This window comes from Hevea brasiliensis, chromosome 10 (assembly GCF_030052815.1).
Source record: "Hevea brasiliensis isolate MT/VB/25A 57/8 chromosome 10, ASM3005281v1, whole genome shotgun sequence".
In the NCBI taxonomy this organism is placed as follows: Eukaryota; Viridiplantae; Streptophyta; class Magnoliopsida; order Malpighiales; family Euphorbiaceae; genus Hevea; species Hevea brasiliensis.
In genome coordinates, this window is record NC_079502.1 from 96,528,137 (window position 1) to 96,549,800 (window position 21,664).

General features: G+C 32.6%; 3 protein-coding genes across 3 annotated transcripts; all 3 read right to left on the reverse strand.

Annotated features, from left to right (window-relative positions):
• Window positions 1-95: 95 nt before the first annotated feature.
• LOC110637609 (cold-regulated 413 plasma membrane protein 1) lies at window positions 96-8,292 on the reverse strand. The gene is made up of 4 exons (XM_021787816.2): window positions 7,949-8,292; window positions 866-973; window positions 705-775; window positions 96-599 (listed from the first exon to the last, which is right to left on the reverse strand). Exons 1-4 carry the CDS (start codon window positions 8,035-8,037, stop codon window positions 376-378), a joined length of 492 nt encoding a protein of 163 aa, XP_021643508.1. The 5' UTR covers window positions 8,038-8,292; the 3' UTR covers window positions 96-375.
• A 1,053-nt stretch (window positions 8,293-9,345) lies between these two features.
• LOC110637601 (probable calcium-binding protein CML41) lies at window positions 9,346-10,217 on the reverse strand. The gene has a single exon (XM_021787792.2). It carries the CDS (start codon window positions 10,101-10,103, stop codon window positions 9,510-9,512), a length of 594 nt encoding a protein of 197 aa, XP_021643484.1. The 5' UTR covers window positions 10,104-10,217; the 3' UTR covers window positions 9,346-9,509.
• A 3,222-nt stretch (window positions 10,218-13,439) lies between these two features.
• On the reverse strand, window positions 13,440-14,281 carry LOC110637774 (probable calcium-binding protein CML41). The gene has a single exon (XM_021788109.2). The coding sequence runs from the start codon at window positions 14,191-14,193 to the stop codon at window positions 13,624-13,626; it is 570 nt and encodes a 189-aa protein (XP_021643801.2). The 5' UTR covers window positions 14,194-14,281; the 3' UTR covers window positions 13,440-13,623.
• Between the last annotated feature and the right edge of the window lie 7,383 nt (window positions 14,282-21,664).

Here is a 21,664-nt window from a genome sequence, read left to right on the forward strand (position 1 = left end):
GGAGGAACCTATGGTGATGATGTTTGTTGATTCGTTGGGGGGAAACTACCAACTTCTGGAACTCAATTCAACGAGAGAGCTACCAATCTCAAGAATTGATGATAAATACTCTGCTTGTTTTATTAATATAAATGCTCAATGACACATAGAGAGCTTGTTACAGCTTAAAGAAATTATAATGCTGATAGGAGTCTTTGCTAATTAGGAATACATAAAACTATATCAGAAAATAAAAGCAATCCCAATAAAAGCTGCAACTGCCTCTATCATTGCCTAATTTCCCTCTTCTGTTGATCTAGCTTTGGACTTTCTCTTATATGTGGTCCCTTCAAAGGGGTCCACAACATCAACCCCTGGAAATTAATCATTTTTCTGCTAACTTAGATACAATATTGTAAAGAAGAACAAGAAAGCTATACCGAGACAGTAGGAAAAGCAATGACAATTAAATCCACAACCCCTCAATCCTCCAATTTCTCGAAGCTCTGCCAAGAGAAGTGAAACAGCCATTAAAAGACAAAAGATACCACTAGCAATAGTATCCCGTAGTCCATTAGCCAGCCAGTCAGGTGTGATGACAAATAGAATGAAGCGAGAAACTGTACAATATTAGAAACAAGATTTGATCTCAGGACAACTTGATGTACCTTGAGCAATCAGCATGAAATGATAGGAATGATGAAAGGGAAAAAAAAATTGCAAACCTTGAAAGGTTTCAGGGAAGAATAAGTTTGCTGCAACAGCAAGAAAGGCTATCCAATAACCAAATTGTCCTCTGAATAAAAAAAATATTGGTATTTTTAGTAATTGTAACGACAAACTAGGTTAACTGCACAAAGTGATGACTGAAAAACTCCACAAGCACCTTAAAACATTGAACAGGACGGTTGGAAAACTTGTAAACAGATACAACACTAGAAGGGTAGTCTGCAAGGCTGATCTCCGACCTGTTCGATTAAGGATCAACAAAAATCTGTAGGGTAAAGTAAAAAACAATAAACATAGTCAAATAAGATAATGCTAAAACAAGAAAGAATAAAGTCTTTGACATTCAAGACTATCATGATATGAACTATAGTATACTTCTACAAAATGAGAAGTGCAACAGCATGGCTGAATGAATTAAGAGAAATATCTGGATTTTAAAGAAAATAGCCAGAAAAAATTTGAATCCAAGAAGTTCAGTGCACAATCCGCCTTAAAGTGTTTTGGGATAATGTCCAAAAAAAACCCTGAACTTTGAGGTTTTTAACAATTCAACCCCAAACCTTTTTTTTTGAACAAAAATACACTAAAATTTGAACTTTTTAACAATTGTACCTGTTGTCTGTTCCATCATTAATTTTAACAGTGAAAATGTCCAAAAAAACCCCAAATTTTACCTCTTTTAACAATTGTACTCTAAATTATTTTTTTAACAAATATATCTAAACTTTTAAATTTACTACAATTAAAACCCACTGTTAATTGCCCCATTAAATTCTACTAGAGGTGTCAGGTTAGCACTTCTAATCCTCCAAATTAAAATTAATTAAATCTAATTTACAATAAAAATAAAGTAAACTATAGTTGATGAAGTAATGGGTCATGTTTTGGGGTTGCCAAATTGGATCTGGTAGAATTGTTAAAAGGAGATTTTGATAGGATTAAGGTTGAGTCTTCATAAGGACAGAATTGGGTTGGGCAAAGGTGAGCGTCACAAAAATGATGACTTGTCGAGATGATGGAGTGGTAGAAGTGGTGCTAGTTTTGTTGTAAATGAAATTTTTTTTTTTTCTTTTATTGTAAATTATGTTTAATTAGTATCACTTTAGGGATTAGAAGTAGGGTTGCGCACAATTCTCAGGGTCCTGAACAAAACCGAAGTACAGTAACTAACAAGAACCGTACCGAATCGAAATTATTTAATACTTTAGTTCAAATCTAGTTCTTCACTAAGAATTGAACCAAAACTATACCAGAACCGAACTAGGAACCCAATTTATACATAAGTTTTTCCATTTTTTTTTTAGATGTATTATATACTTTCAATATAATTATATATATTTATATGTTTATATATAATTATGAACTAAATACAACCTAATATTATATTTTATTTCTCTATATTTTCTTAATAATTTAAGTTATAAATACAATAAATTAGGTTACAATTCTTAACTATAATTGTACTCTCTCTCTCTCTCTCTCTCTCTCTCTCTCTCTCTCTCTCTCTCTCTCTCTCTCTCTATATATATATATATATATATATATATATATATATATATATATATATGTTAATTCATAATTATATTTATATCTTATAGTTAAATATTACATAATTAATAAATAGTAAACATGTATATTATATGATATACTTATACTATTATATTATATAATATATTTAATTCTAAATTATATATGCAGCTTATAGTTAATGATTATATAATTTAGAAATAACGAAAAGATATATTATATGATACATCATGTATTAATAACTCAATTCAAAACTTAAATATCAATTCAAGTACGACTTTTTAAGAAAATAATTATATAAAATTATTTCAAGAATCGAGAACCGAACCAGAATCATACCGAACTGAATTAGAATTGAAGAACTGAGAATTATACCGAAACAGAACCAAAACAATAAAGAACCGAACTGAAACCATACCGAAATTTTAGTTCAGTTCTGGTTCCTAGGTAAACCCCAAACCGTATTAGAACCGCACACTCCTAATTATAAGTGTTGACTGACACCTCTTAGTATTGAAAGAAGCAACTAACAATGGGGTTCAATTGTGGTAAAATTCAAAGTTCAGGGTATACTTGTTACAAAAAAAAAAATTTAGGGTACAATTGCTAAAAAAACAAAGTTTAAGATTTTTTTTGGACATTTTCTATGCTGACATGGCAAAATTTGTTATATTTAACAGTGGAATAAACAGCAGGATACAATTGTTAAAATGTTCAATGTTTAAGGTATTTTTGTTAAAAAAAGTAAGTTTGGGATAGAATTGTTAAAAACCGATTAGGATTTTGTTTGGACATTATCTCAAAAGTTCTTTGTTAGCACAAAACTTCCTACTTCTGTGCCACAATCATAACAGTCCATGAATCCTCAACATCAAGAGTAATACAAAAGAATGTGCAACTGATTATTAAGGGCAGTGACATAAAATGGATCTCTAGTTTAGCATGAAGCATTTACTCCTAGATAACAGCTGATTTGATACAGAAATACAGTATAGCCCCTCAAGGCTCAAGGCACTCAAGAAATCATCAGCTCAATTCCTACTTTCAACACCAAAACCAAGCAGAACTGAATTTCTTACATATATATATTAGCTCAAGGAGTAATAAGGACGAGTCCGCCTCTCAGGAGAAATAAGGATGCCGTGTTTTTAGGCTTGAGTAAAGGAGTGATAAGGTGAATTCTGTAAATATTGTATATTTGAATGAGTCTTTGTGGTTGAGATTCTTTGGGTAATTCGTTCCCTTCCAAGTGATAGTCTTCATTATTTTTCTCCTCTTTTTCAGCAACCTCTGTTATTATTCTTTTTATTTAAGCTGAATGTATACTGTCAATTGGATTATTGAGGTTTCACATTAATAAAATTACATCTTCTTCACTTTGTTATCTTGGTATCAGAGCCTCAACGATCTGCTCACCATGGCTTCTTCTCTGAATGTAGCCAATTTTGTTACCTTAAAGCTCAAACAATCAAACTATCCTCTGTGGAGAGAACAACTTTTGAGTTTAGCTGAAAGTCAGGAATTGTCGGATCATTTGGTTAATGGCTTTCCTGAAGATCAGAAATTCGTTACCCCTCCCAATCCAATTCCAGAAAACTATCAACCACAGCAATCAGACATCTTCAAGGCGTGGCAAAAGTCTGATAGATTACTTCGTGGGTGGATCTATGGCACCCTTAGTGAGGAATCACTCGGACTTGTCATCGGACTAGAAACTGGAGTGCATTAAAAGATGCATATGCACAAGATTCTCAAGAGAGGAATTTAAATTGACCTATTTTCGCAAAGATGAAAATCGGTCCATCACCAACATCTGCGTTTGTTTAAAGAACTTTAGCCGCTATCGGGAAAAAAGTACCCGATGAAGAAAAAGTCTTTTGTCTCCTTACTACTACGACGATGCTTAAACCACCGCGACCCAATTTTAATTCTCTCAACTTAAGAATTTAGACCGTGTGGTTTTCCACGGTCTTGATCAAATTTCGCATGTGGCTTTTTATGGAAATCAATTCATCCAAGAATTCCTCGAATCTAGATTTAATTCCCAAGGGCGTGGTTTTCAAGCCAAACCCTTTTCCAAACAAAGAGTCGTATTTTTCCCAACGAAGAATGACACCATAAGAACTAAGTGTGTCAATAGATGGTCACATCGCGAAGATTTGCTAGTGGATTCCACAAGAAAAACAAAGCACTGCCAAGCTCTTTCGGCACTCACATTGATATGTTGTAGATACTAATGCATCGAATCATATGACAAAATCTATTCCATAAACTTATCGACTATTATGGACTGATTCCATAACCATTATCCATCGATGGTGTTGGAATGACGTCTATAGAAATTATCACTTTCAAATGTCTTTTCGATCTAAAAAGAATTTACTTTTCAGAGGCCAATTATGATTATCCCGTGAATTGTGAATTTTCTAATGTTTCTATTTACAAGGGCCACGGAAAAATAACATTTATATCTTGTCGTGAATCCAAAGCATATTTTTCCAATCGATTTAGGTATATGGCATCAACGATTAGGACACCCTCAACCTTCGCGATTTCTATTTTGTTTAATAAGAACCTTATTGATGTTAAAGGTTCCTTTCATTCTTTATTTTTATTTGATAGCTGACAATTATGCAAATTGTGCTAATTTCTATTTAGTTTGTCTTCCAATAAATGTACCAGTATTTGAAAAAGTTCATTGTGATTTATGGGGACCACTGCTCTTTATCTTTTGCCAAATTTAAATATTATGCTTGCTTGGTAGATGACTATTCTAAATACTCTTGGCTTATACCACTAAAGAAAAAATCGGATTTCTTTGTTGCTTATAAAGCTTTTGAACAGTTTGTGCTAAGACAATTTGGGAAGACCATCAAGGTTTTCCATTCCGATGGAGGAGGTGAGTTTTTGAATAATGCTTTATCTTCACATTTTCTTTCACAAGGTATTAAACATCAAGTGTCGTGTCCTCATACACTTATTGAATTAGGATTGACGATGATGTATCATAGTCATGTGCCATTGTCTATGTGGGTCGATGCTTTTCAAATTTTTAATAAATAGGTTGCCTAGGAATGAAACACCATATTTTAAATTGCATGGAACTCATTTTGATTATAGCTCCCTACGTGTCTTTGGTTCTAAGTGTTTTCCATATATATGGGACACAAGAGGTCATAAGTTTGATCCTAAGTCTTGTTTATGTGTTTTTATAGGGTATAGTGAAAAACACAAAGGTTACAAATGTTTCAATCCCAAAACTAAGAAAATAATAATATCTCGACATGTGAGCTTTGATGAAAATGTTTTTCCGTATAAATCATCTCCTAATAAAATGTTTGTTGACAAGCTTATGGATTCTTGGTTACCATCTCACGAGATTATTTTCCACTAAGTTCAAGAAAGTGCAGTCCGATGTATTACCGGCCTATACCACACATGACAATCGGACTATAGGAGATCATGAAAGATCCTACAAGTGAGTCTCCACTAGCGGCTCATCATTCACACTCAAGATGACGGATGCATCTATCCACCTCCATTGTTTTTGTCAAATAGAGTTGAAGACACAATTCAAAATTCCTTAGCAAAGGAGGCGTTGTTGGTAAACAAGTTATTGAATCGTTTTGTCATCTCCAACTAATACTCATGTATACTTCTATGATTGATGATACGGATCAAGAAGAGTTGCTTCTCATCATCTTTGGTGAAATATCACCGAACAAGTTCTCGACATTCGATGGTCAAATAGTTAAGCCAAACCCAAAGTATGCTTTACATGTGTCTATATCTCCGATATACCTCCCGAGCCTAAAAAAGAGTGCTCTTGCACATCCAGGCTATGATAGAGGAGTATCAAGCTTTAAACCACACTTGGGAACTTGTTCCTAGACGCCAATGTAAATATAATAGGGTGTAAGTGGGTTTTTAAAGCTAAAATAAATTCGATGGGCATTTGGATAGATTGAAAGCTAGACTAGTTGCCAAGGGGTTTCATCAACTAGATGGTGTTGATTACACCAAACCTACTCCCTGTTATTAAACCAGAACCATACGCTTAGTTCTTTCGTGGCTTTAGTGAAAAATTGGCCAATTCGCCAATTAGACGTGAAAAATGCATTTTTGCATGGATTTATAAAGATTTATATATGGATCACCCACCGGAATGAAAGATCCTAATTATCCTAATCATGTTTGCAAATTACAATGAGCATTGTATGGTTTAATAGGTTGAGTATGTTTTTAATTGATTATGGTTTTTTTGCGCTTTAGCCGATCCATCCTTGTTTGTCATGCATACATCTGTATTGGTTTTATTAATTTACGTGGATGATATGTTGTTGATCGCCTATGGCTCTAGTTTCTTAAGCAAGGAGTTTTCCATGAAAGACCTTGGGCCATTGCATCATTTTCTAGGCATTCAAATTCAATCGTTACAATTGAATCAAACCCGTTATGCCTATTCAATTTTGGAAAGAGCTCGATGGTGGATTGTCAACCGATGCCCACTCCACTTGTTCCCACCTTCTTTCGAGGGCTTGTGGGTTCTTTGACACTAATTGTCCTATAGTGTCAACTATATTTCTCAATTCATGCAACTTTGTCTCACTTAAAATATGTTCGTATATTACGATATCTCAAAGGAACAATACATTTTGGCTTATTTTTAAAAAAGGTACCTCACTTGTTCTTAGTGCATTTTATGTCCAACCACACGACGGTCTACTACTTTCTTGGTTGCAATATCATTTCTGGTGTGCTAAGAAACAACACATCGCTTGCGCGCTCTAGCAGCAGAGGCCGGTATCGCTCCATCCATGGCTCACATCAGCTTTTTTTTTGGCTCGGATATCTCTTACAGACTTGCAAATCTATCCTATTTTATATGGTGATAATCTTAGTGCACTACATTTAATACATTCAGCATGTTTCTCTTGACTATCACAAAGTTAGAGAGCGTGTTGCTCAAGGGGTTTTGATCACAAGATACATTCCTCTATCAAATCGATATATTTGTCCATGACAAAGGCAAACTATGTCTCCACCCTGGACATAGTTTGAGGGGGGATATTAGCTCAAGGAGTAATAAGGACGAGTCCGCCTCTCAGGAGAAATAAGGATGCCGTGTTTTTAGGTTTGAGTAAAGGAGTGATAAGGTGAATTCTGTAAATATTATATATTTAAATGAGTCTTTGTGGTTGAGATTCTTTGGGTAATTCGTTCCCTTCCAAGTGATAGTCTTCATTATTTTTCTCCTAACCTCTGTTATTATTCTTTTTATTTAAGCTGAATGTATACTGTCAATTGGATTATTGAGGTTTCACGTTAATAAAATTACATCTTCTTCACTTTGTTATCTATATATATATATATATATATATATATAGTTTTCACAAAGAAGGGGGGGTAAATTTCTGCAAAATTTTAGCAAAAGTGGAAACTACTGAAACGAATCAATGAACCCAAAAATTTAACTATAAGAATATGCTCATCAATGCATATATACAAAAGCTGTGGTGGAAAATATACAACAAAAATAGGGTAAAACAAAGGCCCCAAATCAATAAACAGACAGAAGGCCTGATTTGTCCTCTTCTTGAAAGAGCAATAACGAAAGTAACGACTGGAAATGGAAATTGAAGTTGCAAACAAGAACAGAAATAACTACTAAAAGGGACTTCAGAAACAAAAAAAGAATTGGAAGGAGGCTTACATGGCAGAGATGGTTCCTTCCCATTGAAAGGCGGTTCGACCCCCGCTGGATCTCAACTCCTCGTCCGCAGCCACCACTCTTAATCCCATTTCGATCACCTTCTCTATCTTGGGTTTTTCGCACAAAAAGATTCACCATTTAATATAATTTTTCATCCATCTTTATGACTTTAATCTCAAACTTTGCTCTTTCCTCTTGGACGCTCCACTGTACTCTCTCTACGTGTGGAACTCGATAATGCGAGCTTTTTCGATAAAGAACGGTGGCGTTTTCCACTACTTCGCTCCTTGTTTTTGCTCTCCAGCTGTTAGACTTGAGATCCGTGTACACATGTCACCTTGTACGCATCGAACTGGGAAAGAAAATTGTTACGGGCCGTTCGATCCAAACTCAAATCACTTTCTCCTATCCTCCTTAATTGTAATCTATTTTCATTTTTTCGTAAATTATTAATTTTATTTCTGCATAATAAAAATAAAAATAAAAATAATAAAATATACATTTGAATTCTCACTTTATTAAAGTGAAATTATATTGTAATTATTTTTTAAAATTCATTTATTATGCTTTTAATATAATTATTTTTAATATAATTATATTTCTACTCATAATTCAAACATAATTTTATCAACTATTAATTCGATCATGTACATTTATTTTCCAACAACATATCGATCCCAATGTGTAATGTTCAACAAAGACTGCTCAAGATTTCAACAATTGTTCAATGTATAACAAATACAAAGAAGACAAAAACAGGTTACTCGTCAAACATCCCTTGCCATGGAGGCTAACATAAAAGTGCTTCTTTGCTTGATTGATTGATACAACCTCTCACAACACTCCTTCAGCTTTAAAAGTATTTCTTAGACGTATATGAATATATGCTGCTTCCACTATTAGGTCTACAGCCACGCTACCTGATAACATATGGCTTCCAACACTCAGTCGAATTGATTCTTTGAGAAAACTTAATGAGGATATTAAAGAGATCCATTTCAATGCTCAAAGTTAAGAATCTCATTAAATAAAAGTAAGTCGAGATTTTCATATTCACTTTATAAAATAATCATATAATCTTAATTTCAATAAGAGTTAAATCATGTCTTAATGCGAGATGGCTTAGGTGGTAATTAATTTGATATTAAATTCGAGTGGGTTGTTTGATATATTCATTTAATAGCTGATTTTAAATTACAATCTGTCATTGATCATTAATAAATTATTTTTTAAATTACATATATAACATATCTTTAATTATTAAAACAAATCAACAGATTGAGATGATCGTATAATAATTTATTGATGAATTTACTCATGCATGTATAGTTAACAGTGATATATATGCAGCTCTTTGAACTCCACAGGCATAATATCTACTCATTCAATTTACAAAATGAATCAAAGAGTAAAGCAAGTGGATTCAAGTCAAGAAAACACAAGATTTTACATGGTTGGACGACAATTAAACTTACAGTACTCGCATGTAGAGAGAGAGCTCTTTTATTATGGAACAATAGAGGTAATTAAAGAAGCCACAAAGTGGATAGCACAGCTTTTATTAAGCCATCATTTGATTAAACTCTTGAAAATCAAGCACACCATCACCATCAGCATCAAAAACCTGAATCATAGCCACACACTCATCCAAAGATTTTGTATCTCCTAAGCGACTCAACATTCTCTGCAACCCTCTTGGAGTTATGCATCCATCTCCCTTTTCCAACTCAAACATCTCAAAGGCTTTCTTGAGATCCTCTTGATCTGCTCCCCTCTTCATTAGCCTCAAGAAATCATGGAAATCCAATAAATTATCCCCATCTGTGTCAAGCTCCTGGATCACCCCTTGAGCATCTTCATAAGACATGTACTCTCCAATGGAGCCAAAGTATGCCCTAAGTTCAAGGGCTGAAATCTTTCCATCCCCATCACCATCAAAATAACCAAACACTTGTCTTAGCTCTTCCTGCCTAGAAATTGCATTATTATTAACAATTTTTGGTGAGGTGGGAGAATCAGGAGAGCTTAATCTTGAGCTGGGAACATAGTCTAATCTTCTTGAAGAGCTAGATTTTGAACGGAGATGCTGGTAGCTGAGGCTAAGGCCCTTGCTAGAGAACCACTTGGATGGTTTTGGGAGTTTTTCAGTGGCCATTTTAATTGGTGAAGACAACGTATGGATTTGGGTTTAGATTTTTCTTGTATGGAATGTGTAAGGATAGAGTTGGACTTATATATAGAATTCAAAAATAAAAATTATGGGCAGAGAACGTTTTCTTTATTCTCAAAATAGGAGCAGCCCTCTCTGCGATGTAGACAAATAGAAAAGCATGGATGTTAACGTCATGGGTTTTGGTGGCAGGAAATTGCATGGAAGCTTCGTAAAAGTCTCACATGAGTTGATTTTCTTCTGCCCCATCACGCTCTTTCACTGCTGCGTTTATGTAACACACCAATTTTCTTTGGTCTTAAGGATGATTTTAGAGAATTTATGAACATAAAAATTTATATCATATACTCTAAGATAAGATTAGTGTTATATATATATATATATATATGTGAATTTATTTTTAAAAACAATTATCAATCACAAATCAATGCATTTAAACCGTTAATTCACATAAATCACACATAATTATCCGTTAATATATACTTGCTAAATTTATCAAGCATGCTGCAAGAAAAAAAAAATTTTATGGCGAGTAGTTTCGAGATCACTTGTGCGTACGTTTCATTAATTTCTTCCCATGTGAGCTCACCTATTTTATATAACATTTTTAATGTAATTAATTCTCAGTTTCTCACCCGCCCATATGTATAGGTTCTGTTTGATCGATATTATTATTGGAGTAGTTGTTAAAAAAAATTAAAATAATTTTTATAAAAATATTTTTTTATACTGAATTTCACTAACACTAACTTAACTTATTGGTTGAGAGTTATATACTAGGGATGTGTATGATTTCTGGAGTCTCAAATCAAGGTTTTCAGCAGAGTGATTATAGAGGAGAGGACGATTCCCTCTCAGCGATCCAAGCTTTGAAAGAAAATAATCCACAAGTTGCAATTGAAGCAAAGTGATTATATGCATTACATGGCTGCTCTCTTCTTTTTTTTTTTTCTTTAATTTATAAAAAATAAGACTCTTCAAATATGACGATTATAGCCTCCTTAGAGGGAGAGCTCGGAGTCATTGATTGACGTCCTCGATTTAATAGATCTAGCATCAAACCCGAATTGATACCTAATAAAAAAAATCATTGGACTGTTGCCTCCTTCCATTATTCTCTTTTTTAAGTTTTGTGATGAGAATGGGCGTTTTATATTTTTATAGGATTGGCGGTGCAAGCAGTTCACATGCAGATCAATGGAGTAGTTAACGAGCATCTTCTAATATATTTTTTACAAATAAAAATAAATAGATTTAATAAGATCTGAATTATTTTAATAATTTTAAAAATAAAATTAAAATAATTAACCCAATCGATGGAACCAATTCTTGTATCAAATTTCACTTTAAATACGTTGATTAATCAGTTCAATCTCAATTCTTTACTTATGGCAATTAAGTGCATCAAGAAACATGACATCCAAAACTTTATTCTCACGAAAATTCAAATATTAGTTAACATTGCCTTATTTAATTTAATAGCTAAAATTATATCACTCATTTAATAAATTTAAATTTAAATTTCCATTTCCTTAATCAATTCCTTAATTATTTAGATTGGGATTAAAGTTGTAAGGTAAAAAATATTATTTTAAATACTTTTTAAAAAAATATTACTATACATATAATAATTAAATTCTATAATTTCTTAAACAACATATCTTAAATCGATTCCAATAAATTTGAAGCAATTATTGCAAATGTATTGATCTTTCTCTCTTTTAGTAAAATTATTTTTTGCACATAAAGAAAGATTTTGAGATTAATTAAATTAATCTTCAATCTCATGTGTACATGAATAACTTTGTTATTTTTTAGATATTGTCCTGACTCCTCAGAATTTTGTTAATTTGTGACCCTAATTAATTAAATAGCATTTCATGGACTCCAAAAATTGAAATCTTAAAAGCCAAATTGATTCAACATGCTTAATAATTAGATCTAGGGTTTTGTCTTTAGTGGACTGACAACAAAGAAAACATTCAGTAATTAATCAAAACCCCATGCTGTGCTTCATTTCCAAACTTAACTTTAGAATGATAAGCAATGATTGCCACTCCCTACTTCCGTTTATTTAAAAAAAAATATATATATACATACATATTTTTTACATTTTTTTAATATATAAAGCACTTAAAAAATTAATGAAAAATATTTTTAAATTAAATAAATAATATTTTTTTAAATAAAAATTATTTTTTAAATTGTAATAATTTTATTAAAATATAAAAATATTAATACTTATTTAATATAAATATATACTATTAATTTAATATTATTAATTTAATATTATAACTAAATATTGAAAAATATTTTCTTAAAATACCATTTTCATAAAAAAAAAATTCAGATATAAGTTATCATGTTTGTTTTTATACTCAAGGGAAAAACTGCTAAGTTTCTCTCAAATTTTTTTAAAATTAAAATTTCACCATAAATTTTAATATATTTTTTCAAAAATTAATATATATCTCTTTTAAAATTTTTAAAATTTAAATTTAAATAAATTTTAAGTTTTTAAAAAATATTATTTATTCCATCAATGTATTTATTTATTTTTTTCTTAAGCTTCATACTTTTATGTAAATTTTATCAGTATTTTATATTATTTAATTTTAATCTTTTAATTTTTTATATTTTTATTAAAATTTTATTTAATTTCTTTTTAATATTTGTTTTTGTCCCAAAAATTAAATTTCAAGTTCTGCCCTTGTTTTTACTCCGTAGGAGCTCACCATAAGGTACGGGAGAGGGTTTTGAAGTTGATCTGCATGGATTTTGTTGTGCTTTAGCTCTAGGAAGTAGTTATATTGAAGGTAGGTATCTCAAGGGACTTTACTGTCGGTGCCTTACTGATGGTCTCCTGTCCCTTCATGGTTCCGGTCCCTCAGAGTCACTGAAGCATTTGGTTCCTGGTTTAGCAGTTCTTGGGGTGTTGGAAATGATAATTTGGAAATGGAGGTCTCTTCTTCGATTCGGACAGGCCTTATCCACCATGCAAGGACATCGTGTGGAAGAGGCCCCTCCTCTACTCTTGCTCCTCTAGTCGGACACTGTCGGCTTCTCGACTTCGGGTTGCTCGATAAGGTGGGCAGCGCTGCGTCACGCCTCCCTTGCTTGTTGGGTCATAGAAGCCTCGGGTCAATCACCCTCTCCTAGCTCTAAGGTTCTGTTTGTATGGGCTTGGGCCTATTTGTTTCTTTGGGCTATGGGTGCTTGGGTTGTGGGTTTAGGAAACATGTATGTTTCTGAGCCTTAGGCCATGTATCGGTTATTCCTCCTATCCAGTGGAAATTATCTTTGGAAAAAATGAAAAAGCAGTTATTGCAATGGGTACATTACATTACATGCTAGTTATGTCAAACCAAGACCAAGAATTTTCATAATAATTACAAATAATTAAAAAAAAATGAAAGATAGAAAAAGAAGTTGGATTCTTTCCTCTTTCTCTCCTCCTTTCATTTTTATCCTGTAACATACATATATATATGCGTACAATTGTGAATTAAGACATCATTTGTTGAAATTCTTGAAAATCAAGAACTCCATTGCCATCAGTATCAAACACATGGATCATGGCCACACATTCATCGTAGGATTTTGCATCTCCTAGGCGATGAAGCATTCTCTGCAAGCCCTTTGGGGTTATGCAACCTGATCCCTTCTCCATTTCAAACATTTCAAAGGCCTTTTTAAGATCAGCATCTTCTTCATTTGCTTCCCTTTTCATGAGCCTCAAGAAATCTTTGAAGTCTAATAACTTATCCCCATCTGAGTCAAGATCTTCTATCACTGCTTGAGCCTCCTCATAAGACATGTACTCCCCAATTGACCCAAAGTAAGACCTAAGCTCTAGGGCTGAGATCTTCTCATCTCCATCGCTATCGAAGTGACGAAACACCTCTTTAAGCTCATTTTCTTTCGAGTAATTATTTTGTGGTACTGTGCATGGAGACATGGGAGAAGAAGGAGAGCTTAGGGTTGAACTAGACTTTGACCTGCAACGATGGAGGCTTAACCTGAGACTCTTGTTAGAGAACCACTTAGAAGGTTTTGGTATTATATCTGTTGCCATTAGAGATGTGAAAAAAATAAAATTAAAAAAACGATGAAATGGACTTCTGCCGAGAAAAGCCAAACCCCCATGCAAAGCTTAAATAGATAGAAAAGTAAATTAAAAAAAAAAGGATATATCACAAGTTTTCTTTGGATAAAGCCTTTAAGGTACTTGCAGACAAAGGATACATAAATGCATTTGGGTGGAAGGAAAGTTCATGGCAACTTCCTGAGGGGTCCCAAAAATTGATGGCCACTGCACAAATTGCACGAGGACACTTCCTCTTTAGATACTTTATAGAGATTCCTCCATATATATGCTTAAGCTACTTCCATTTCTTTATAAGAAATGTGACTTAAACCTTCATTTGGCAGAACAAAGCAGGCAAGCTAGTCAGTGGGGTTCCCTACAGAACCTTTGTGTGGATTGTGGTCTTGGCATAGAAGAAAAAGAAGCTTGTCCGAACGCAAGCTTCAAATATCAATTTTTAAAGTTCTGTATATATTCGTATCTCGAGAGAAAAGCTAAAGCTCTTCAATTCTTTCATCACCTTGTTTTTGCTTATTCAATAATCATCGACATGGTTGTTAGCTTTTGGAGATCAGAAAATCTATAAAGTTTCAAGAGGTATGTGTATAGGCTTTAATACTAGCCACAGTTTGCGGCCAAGGGAATTTTAAACCATTTTAGGCTTAATATATAATAAAAGCCAAATCATTTCATATTTTTTACCTATTCCTTCTATTCATTTTAATAATTTTAGTTCAATTTCAAAAAATTAATTATGATTATATTTAATGGTCAAAATTGAAGTTCACTTGAGTGATAAGAGATTAGGATAATTTTTTCTAAATTATGGGTTACACACGTGTGCCGACCTTAAATTTTTAAATTAATATTTTAATTGTAATTATATGTATAGAATTAAATACTTATTATCATGTCAAAAGTTTAAACTATTAGCATAGACATAATTCTAACCCCTTACAGTATAGAGGCCCAAGTATTATGGATTCACTAAGCTAGCCCCACTTAATACCAATAATTCTTCTCCAATATCTGTCAAGAATTTGAACCCATGATGTAACACCCCAAAATTTTTAATTTTATGAGCATTTTTAGTATTTTAATTTTATTAAATTTTTGGAAATTTTTTTGAGATTTTTCGGATTTTAAAAATCGGGTTCGATTTTTCGAAAATATAAACTTTGATGATTTTTAAAAATTAATTTAAAGACCACGTGGCAAAACTAAAAATATATTTGGAGTCTACGTATTTTTCTGAGTTTTCTGAAATTTTTTCAGAATTTTTGGACCTCGTTTTCGGTCCCGAGGCAGAGTAAAAATTTAAAATTTTGTATTCTGAATCGAACCGGCCGAATCGAACCAGACCGGATCGGACCGGCCTTTTTCCTTCTTCCCTTTTTCTTCCCCGCGCGCGTCGTCCCTCTCCCTTTCCTCTCTCGTTTCTCTCTCCTCTCCAACCCCACCACGGCCACCACCGCCACTTCACCGACGCGGCCGCCACTCCCAAATGGCCGGCCGCCAACGGCCAAAACGCGCAACGCCTCAAGGCCGCTTCGACTTCCCCAGCCAAATCCGGCCGATCTGGCCACCAATTGGACCGGGTCTTGTGTCCAAAATCATCTACTCGGCGAGAGCTTTCCATAGACACCAAGAACGCCGAAATCCATCGAGCGGATTGTCCAATTTTTGCTCGGGAAGATTTTAGCCCATTTTGATTTTTGGGCTAGATTTCTCGAAAACCGTGAATCCCACGAGAAAACCGAGGCCACCAGCACGCTCCATTCGTCGAGAGCTTCGCAATGACATAAATTTCGAATTTTTCCGACACAGTTTTTCGGTGGGGCCCATGGAACTTCGCAGTGTTTTTCCGAGCATTTAATGAGCTTAGAAAATTCTGAAAAATTTATGTACTAACCCCCGTGTTATGGGCTTCGTGTAGGTATCCTCGATTCGCGGAAATTCGACAGTTGACCGGGTCTGCAAATTTCGGGCCAGACAGACCCGTTACCGGAAAAGTCTCCGAATTGGACCGAGGTTTTGGCTAGCCCCCCATTGTCAGACGACACGAGCGCTGCCTCAAGTCGGAATCGGCAAAGGTAAACCCGAACCTTGCTTTTTCGTAATTTTCTAGTGCTTAAATAGGATTAAAAATCCATAAAATATTCGTGGTAGCTTAGAAAATTACGATTCTTTTTGCAATAGCTTAGTAATATTGCTAAGGACAGCGGGGCAAAGTTTTATAATTTTTAGAGCTTGTTTGGGCAGTTTTTGCAAAAATGATCAATAATAAGGACTAAATTGAAATTTTGCGTATTGTGATGGATGACTGATTTGATGGGCCCAGGAGGGGCTGTGTGATATGATTGAACTGTGGATATATGGATTGTGAGTATAGAAGTGTGTTTTGAACCCTTTTGCAGGTTGGGTAGGTCCTAGGTATAGGGGAGACTCTGTCGGATTTTCGGCACGACTTAGGACGTAATTGGTCTTTTTCTTTGTTTGTATTGAGTCAGATTGTATTAAATAATTGTAATATAATTGTCAGGTGAGCCGGGACAGCCTTCTTCCTCCGCCCAGCCGCCTCAGTGACCATCGTCAAGTCTGTGAGTAAAATATTAATTTTAATTGTAATTTCGATATTATTATATGTTCAGCATGCCCATGCATCACTTATATGCATATATTTATGTAGTTAAACTCTAGGCACGATTTATGATGCATTGATAAATGTTAAAGTGCCATGTATGTTGTTGTGGTAATTTGGAGCAGTGTGCGTGCGTTGGCGTGCGTGTGATGTGGTGTGGACTATGGATAGGACGGGTAGACACGGCTTGAGTTCTTCGCTGGGACCCGGTCCTTCGGGGTAGACACGGCTTGAGTTCTTCGCTGGGACCCCGATTTGGTATTTAAGTGGAAGTCCGAGCTGAGTTCTTCGCTGGCACCAGGTTGGATTTAAGAGAGCTGTATAGGGGATCAGCTCCCATATATTATGATTGATGTTACAGGGTGCGTGAGTGCTCCGAATTACCTTTTTGATGTTATGATGTGAAAATGATGTGGATGTTGCATTTCACTCTACAGGGTGCATTAGATTTAGATAGTTATAGAGATTATGGTTAAAATTGATATTTTACTCTCTGAGTCGAACGCTCACTCCTGTTCAAAAATTTTTACAGGCCACAGGAGGATATTTTTTGAGGTTAACCTGCTTTCTCCCTCGCAGGTCAATTATTACTGTTTGTATAAACTTGTTAAATCTTAGAATTTCCGCATGTGTTAGAAATGTTTATTTGATTTGGGTCTGTAAACTAAATTATTATTTTGGGACCTGTAAACTTAATATGCTATGCATGTTTGATGGATTGGATGAGGGAGCTGAGCTCCCATTTATTTTTATGTTGATGAGTATGTGGAGGGTGAGCTGAGCTCCCCAATTGAATATATATTGTGTTTACAGGTCGGGTGAGTCGAAAACTCCCCGTTGGAAAGTCCATTTTATGGCCGGACTCTGTCCGTTTGTTTTCTTGAATTTGGGCCCAAATGGGCCTTAGAGTTGGGTTAATGAACAGTTAGGCTTACTACGGGCCTCGGGGGCTTTAGGCTGGCCCAGGTCCTAGTGCCGGTCCGGCCCATAGGTTGGGTCGTGACACATGACCTCGACTCTAATACTAATTATAAGATCTAACGCTTATCACTATTTCAAAAAGTTAAGTTATTAGTAAAAATATAATTCTAATCCCTTATAATATTGTAGCTAAAACGCCATAAATTAAAAAGATCTAAATAGAGCACTGATCCACTGAACTATTTCTGCTTAGTACTAACGATATAAACCTTACAATTTTAAAAAATAACAGTCCATTGACGTATTATTTCAGTGCATATTGCATATTGATTAGTGGGTATTTTGATTCCTTTGGCTAAAAATTGTCCAAGTGTAAACAATTCATTATCTACTAATTAATTTTTTTTTTCTAAGATCTACTAATTAATAAAGACAGGTTTAGTTGCCACTGAATCATTAGAGAGAAGAAATGAAAACTCTTTCATATAAAGCATGGAAGACTCGAGACTCGTTTGAGATTGTGGCTTGAATTTGGAAGGATAAAAAGTTATTTTTAGAAAGTATTATTTTATATATTATTAAAAAAATAATTACAAAAAAATTTTATTTAATTATTTTAAAATTATATAATTAAAATATATTAATTTTATTTTTTAATTAATTTTAATACTTTTTAAATAATATATTTAATAAGTTGTTTTTAGGCAAAAAAAAAAAACTTATTTTGGTCTTTAAAATATGATTTAATAGTCATATTTTATGATTCTAACAAACCCTTTAAATTTAAAAAATAAAAATAAAATATACATATAAATTTTAAAAATAATCAAATAAGTCTTTTATTATTTGTTTTCTCTCGTGATTAATTAAGCTCTTATTATAATAATTTATAAATTCTTAGTATATTTTAAAAGTCTCAAATATATATTTTATGACAATATAGAGTAATCGAGTAATTAATTTCAAAACTCAAGGTTAAGAAAACAAAAGTGGAAAATATTAAAATTTATTAAAAAAAGAAAGCAAACGGGCCTTCCCAATCTGAGCCAGAGACCTTTGTGAGTTAAGGCTGGGCTTGGGCTCTGTTGAAGAGGTGGAAGAGAGTTTAGCTTTTGGGCTCTGTTCGGATTTATAACAAGTGAATCAAACCCAAAAATATAATTTTTTTAAAAAAGCAAAAAGGAGATTCACTGATATGAAAACTTAAGTATAACGCCAAGCCCACTAAAAATTACACTTTGCTACATTAACTTTAAATCCAAGTCAGGACATTAGGCGCTGCCCTTACAAATTCCTAAACTTAAATGGATTTGACCCAAATAACGTAATAATAATGTCCATAAAAATAACCCTACTTAAATTTAAATTTAATTAATATTTATTTTTAATTATTAAAATTCACCCCAAACCTAATTTTATAATTTAAAAAATATTCAAATTTATTTAATTTTATATATTTTAATTAATAATCTACCTAAAAATTTATTTTTATTAATAATTTATATTTTCAAATTTTAATAATTTCATAAAATATTTAAATTTTATTTTATTCAAAATAAAATATAAAAAATTTATAAATATTATTATAAAATATATATTTTATATTTAATTAAATATTTATATAAAATAAATTTTAAGTAACAAATATCAAATATGTAAAATTTAAATCTAATTAGAATAATCATGAATACTATTCTTTAAATTCAAACATATCTTAAATTTGATTATATACTAATCAATCCTATTTTATTAGAATTTGATTATATTAGACTCAATTCATTATCATCATTGATCACTACCTCTTTCTTTACTAGAGACAATTGGCTACCTTAAAAGAAGATGCATGATTATATTGCTCATTCAGTGAGCATTCTTAATATTATGCTTTGAAGAAAGCTTGAATCTCTACGCTTTTGAAGTATGTATTCATATATATTCTACAGATTTAACCCGTTATTGATTAGAAGTTGAAAGCTGACATTCGAAAGAAATGGTAAAAGCACACATGGAAGGAAGAGACAACAATCACCAATAAAATCAGGCAAAATGCACCATCAAAAATCAAATTTGAGTGTTGATGAGTTGATGTCAGTATGTCACCATCTAATCTTTTTTTAAGAAAATTTTGCCTCTTATCATCGTTTATAAACATCAAGTAGCTAATCTTAAGCAAGTGGACTGAGTGGATTTTGATTGTCGATAAACTTAATCGTTCCGATAAGTTTAAAATATTTGATGCACGTGTCGTTGGTTAGGTTATGATTCTACAAGCTGCTGCGCACCGTCGCCGTCTCGTCAGATTGTGCTTTATTTGCTAAGTGTCCAAAAATTAGGCTGCCGGCCCTCCTCTCAGCATTTTATAACTACTGTGGCTGAGGGACTTGGACGGTTGAAGTTGAACCACATTCACTATCCCACCAGATTTACTTCACTGCCCTTCTACTTATTCTTACAGCAGTGCCATATTCCGCCTTAAGAGCCCCCACTGATTTTATCATAAGAGGGGGAACGATGGAAAACCAGTCAAAATTTGAAAGTCATCCCGATATGACAAATTAGATTTAATTATAAAATTTTTTAATTAGATAAAATATTATTAAATATTAATAACAATTAATTTAATATATTTACAAAATATTCATAAAATAGTTCTTAATTTACTTAATTAAAGTGTAAATATTTAATATAATATATGATCACCTTTTTTATTTATTACTCAATTGAAAGGTTGAATTTTCGTCAAAATATTCCTTCAATAATCTCTTGAACTTTCCCACCACAAATTTTGTTTGAAAATTTCAGCTTTAATATCATTATTAGCACTTAGCCTCTGTTGAGAGACAAATGCCGATTTTCTTAGATCTTTCATAATTCTAGAAACTAGATGTTTTAGTAAATATTTTAACAGTAAAAATAATAATAAACATAAAATAATTTTATGCCTGAAATTTACTAAAACATTAATAAGTGAAATGAGTTTGAAAGAGTGTGTGTACGTAGTGTTTATATGAGATAAGAGATTTTGATAAAATTATTATGATTTTATAGAGATATTGAATCATGTCCCTGAACATGATGTACTTGTGTTCTAACTTCGTGAGGGGTGAGCTGAACTGAATCACCGGTATGCGATGCCATGATTGAGATCCGTATTTATATGGATATGTCCAGAGGTTGATCTTTTGAGATTTTAAATCAGATATAGAGTGTGTGTGTATAGTGCTCATATAGGATGAGGGGTCTTGATAAAATTGTCATGATTTTACTAAGATGTCAAGTCTTATTCAGGAGCACTGTGTGTGTTATAACTTAAGACTTAAAAAAAGAGAAATGAGTTTCAAATATTTTTTTTTTTTTAAGTAGAGTTTCAAAAATAGTAAAATTAAGTGGAAGACAACAAAATTAATAAAAGAGGATAAGATATCAATTATTTGCACCTTTGATTAAGTGGTTTAGGTTATTCAAAATGTTTTTATATTGACATAATGATAAATATAATAATAACTTAAGGATATTTTTATCCTTATAAATAGTAAAGATTATTATCACATTTCTTTAAATATATCCCATTTTATACGGTTGAGAAATTTTTATTTAAACTTAATTTATTATGAATTTAAAATATAAATATATAAAATTTATAAATTTTTTAAATAAATGTTATTATATATTTTATATTTTAAATTTATAACAAATTAAATTTAAACAAAAAAAATCCTTAGCAGTTAACTAAACAAATAATAAAACTGATTTTCAAGTCAAACCAACTTTGTTCCTTTTTATTGCAACACCAAACGAAGCATATATATAAACAGTTTTCATATAATGGATATTAGAATACATGCAGAAAATTTCATATCATTTTATTTTTATATAAATTAATAAATTAAAAATAAA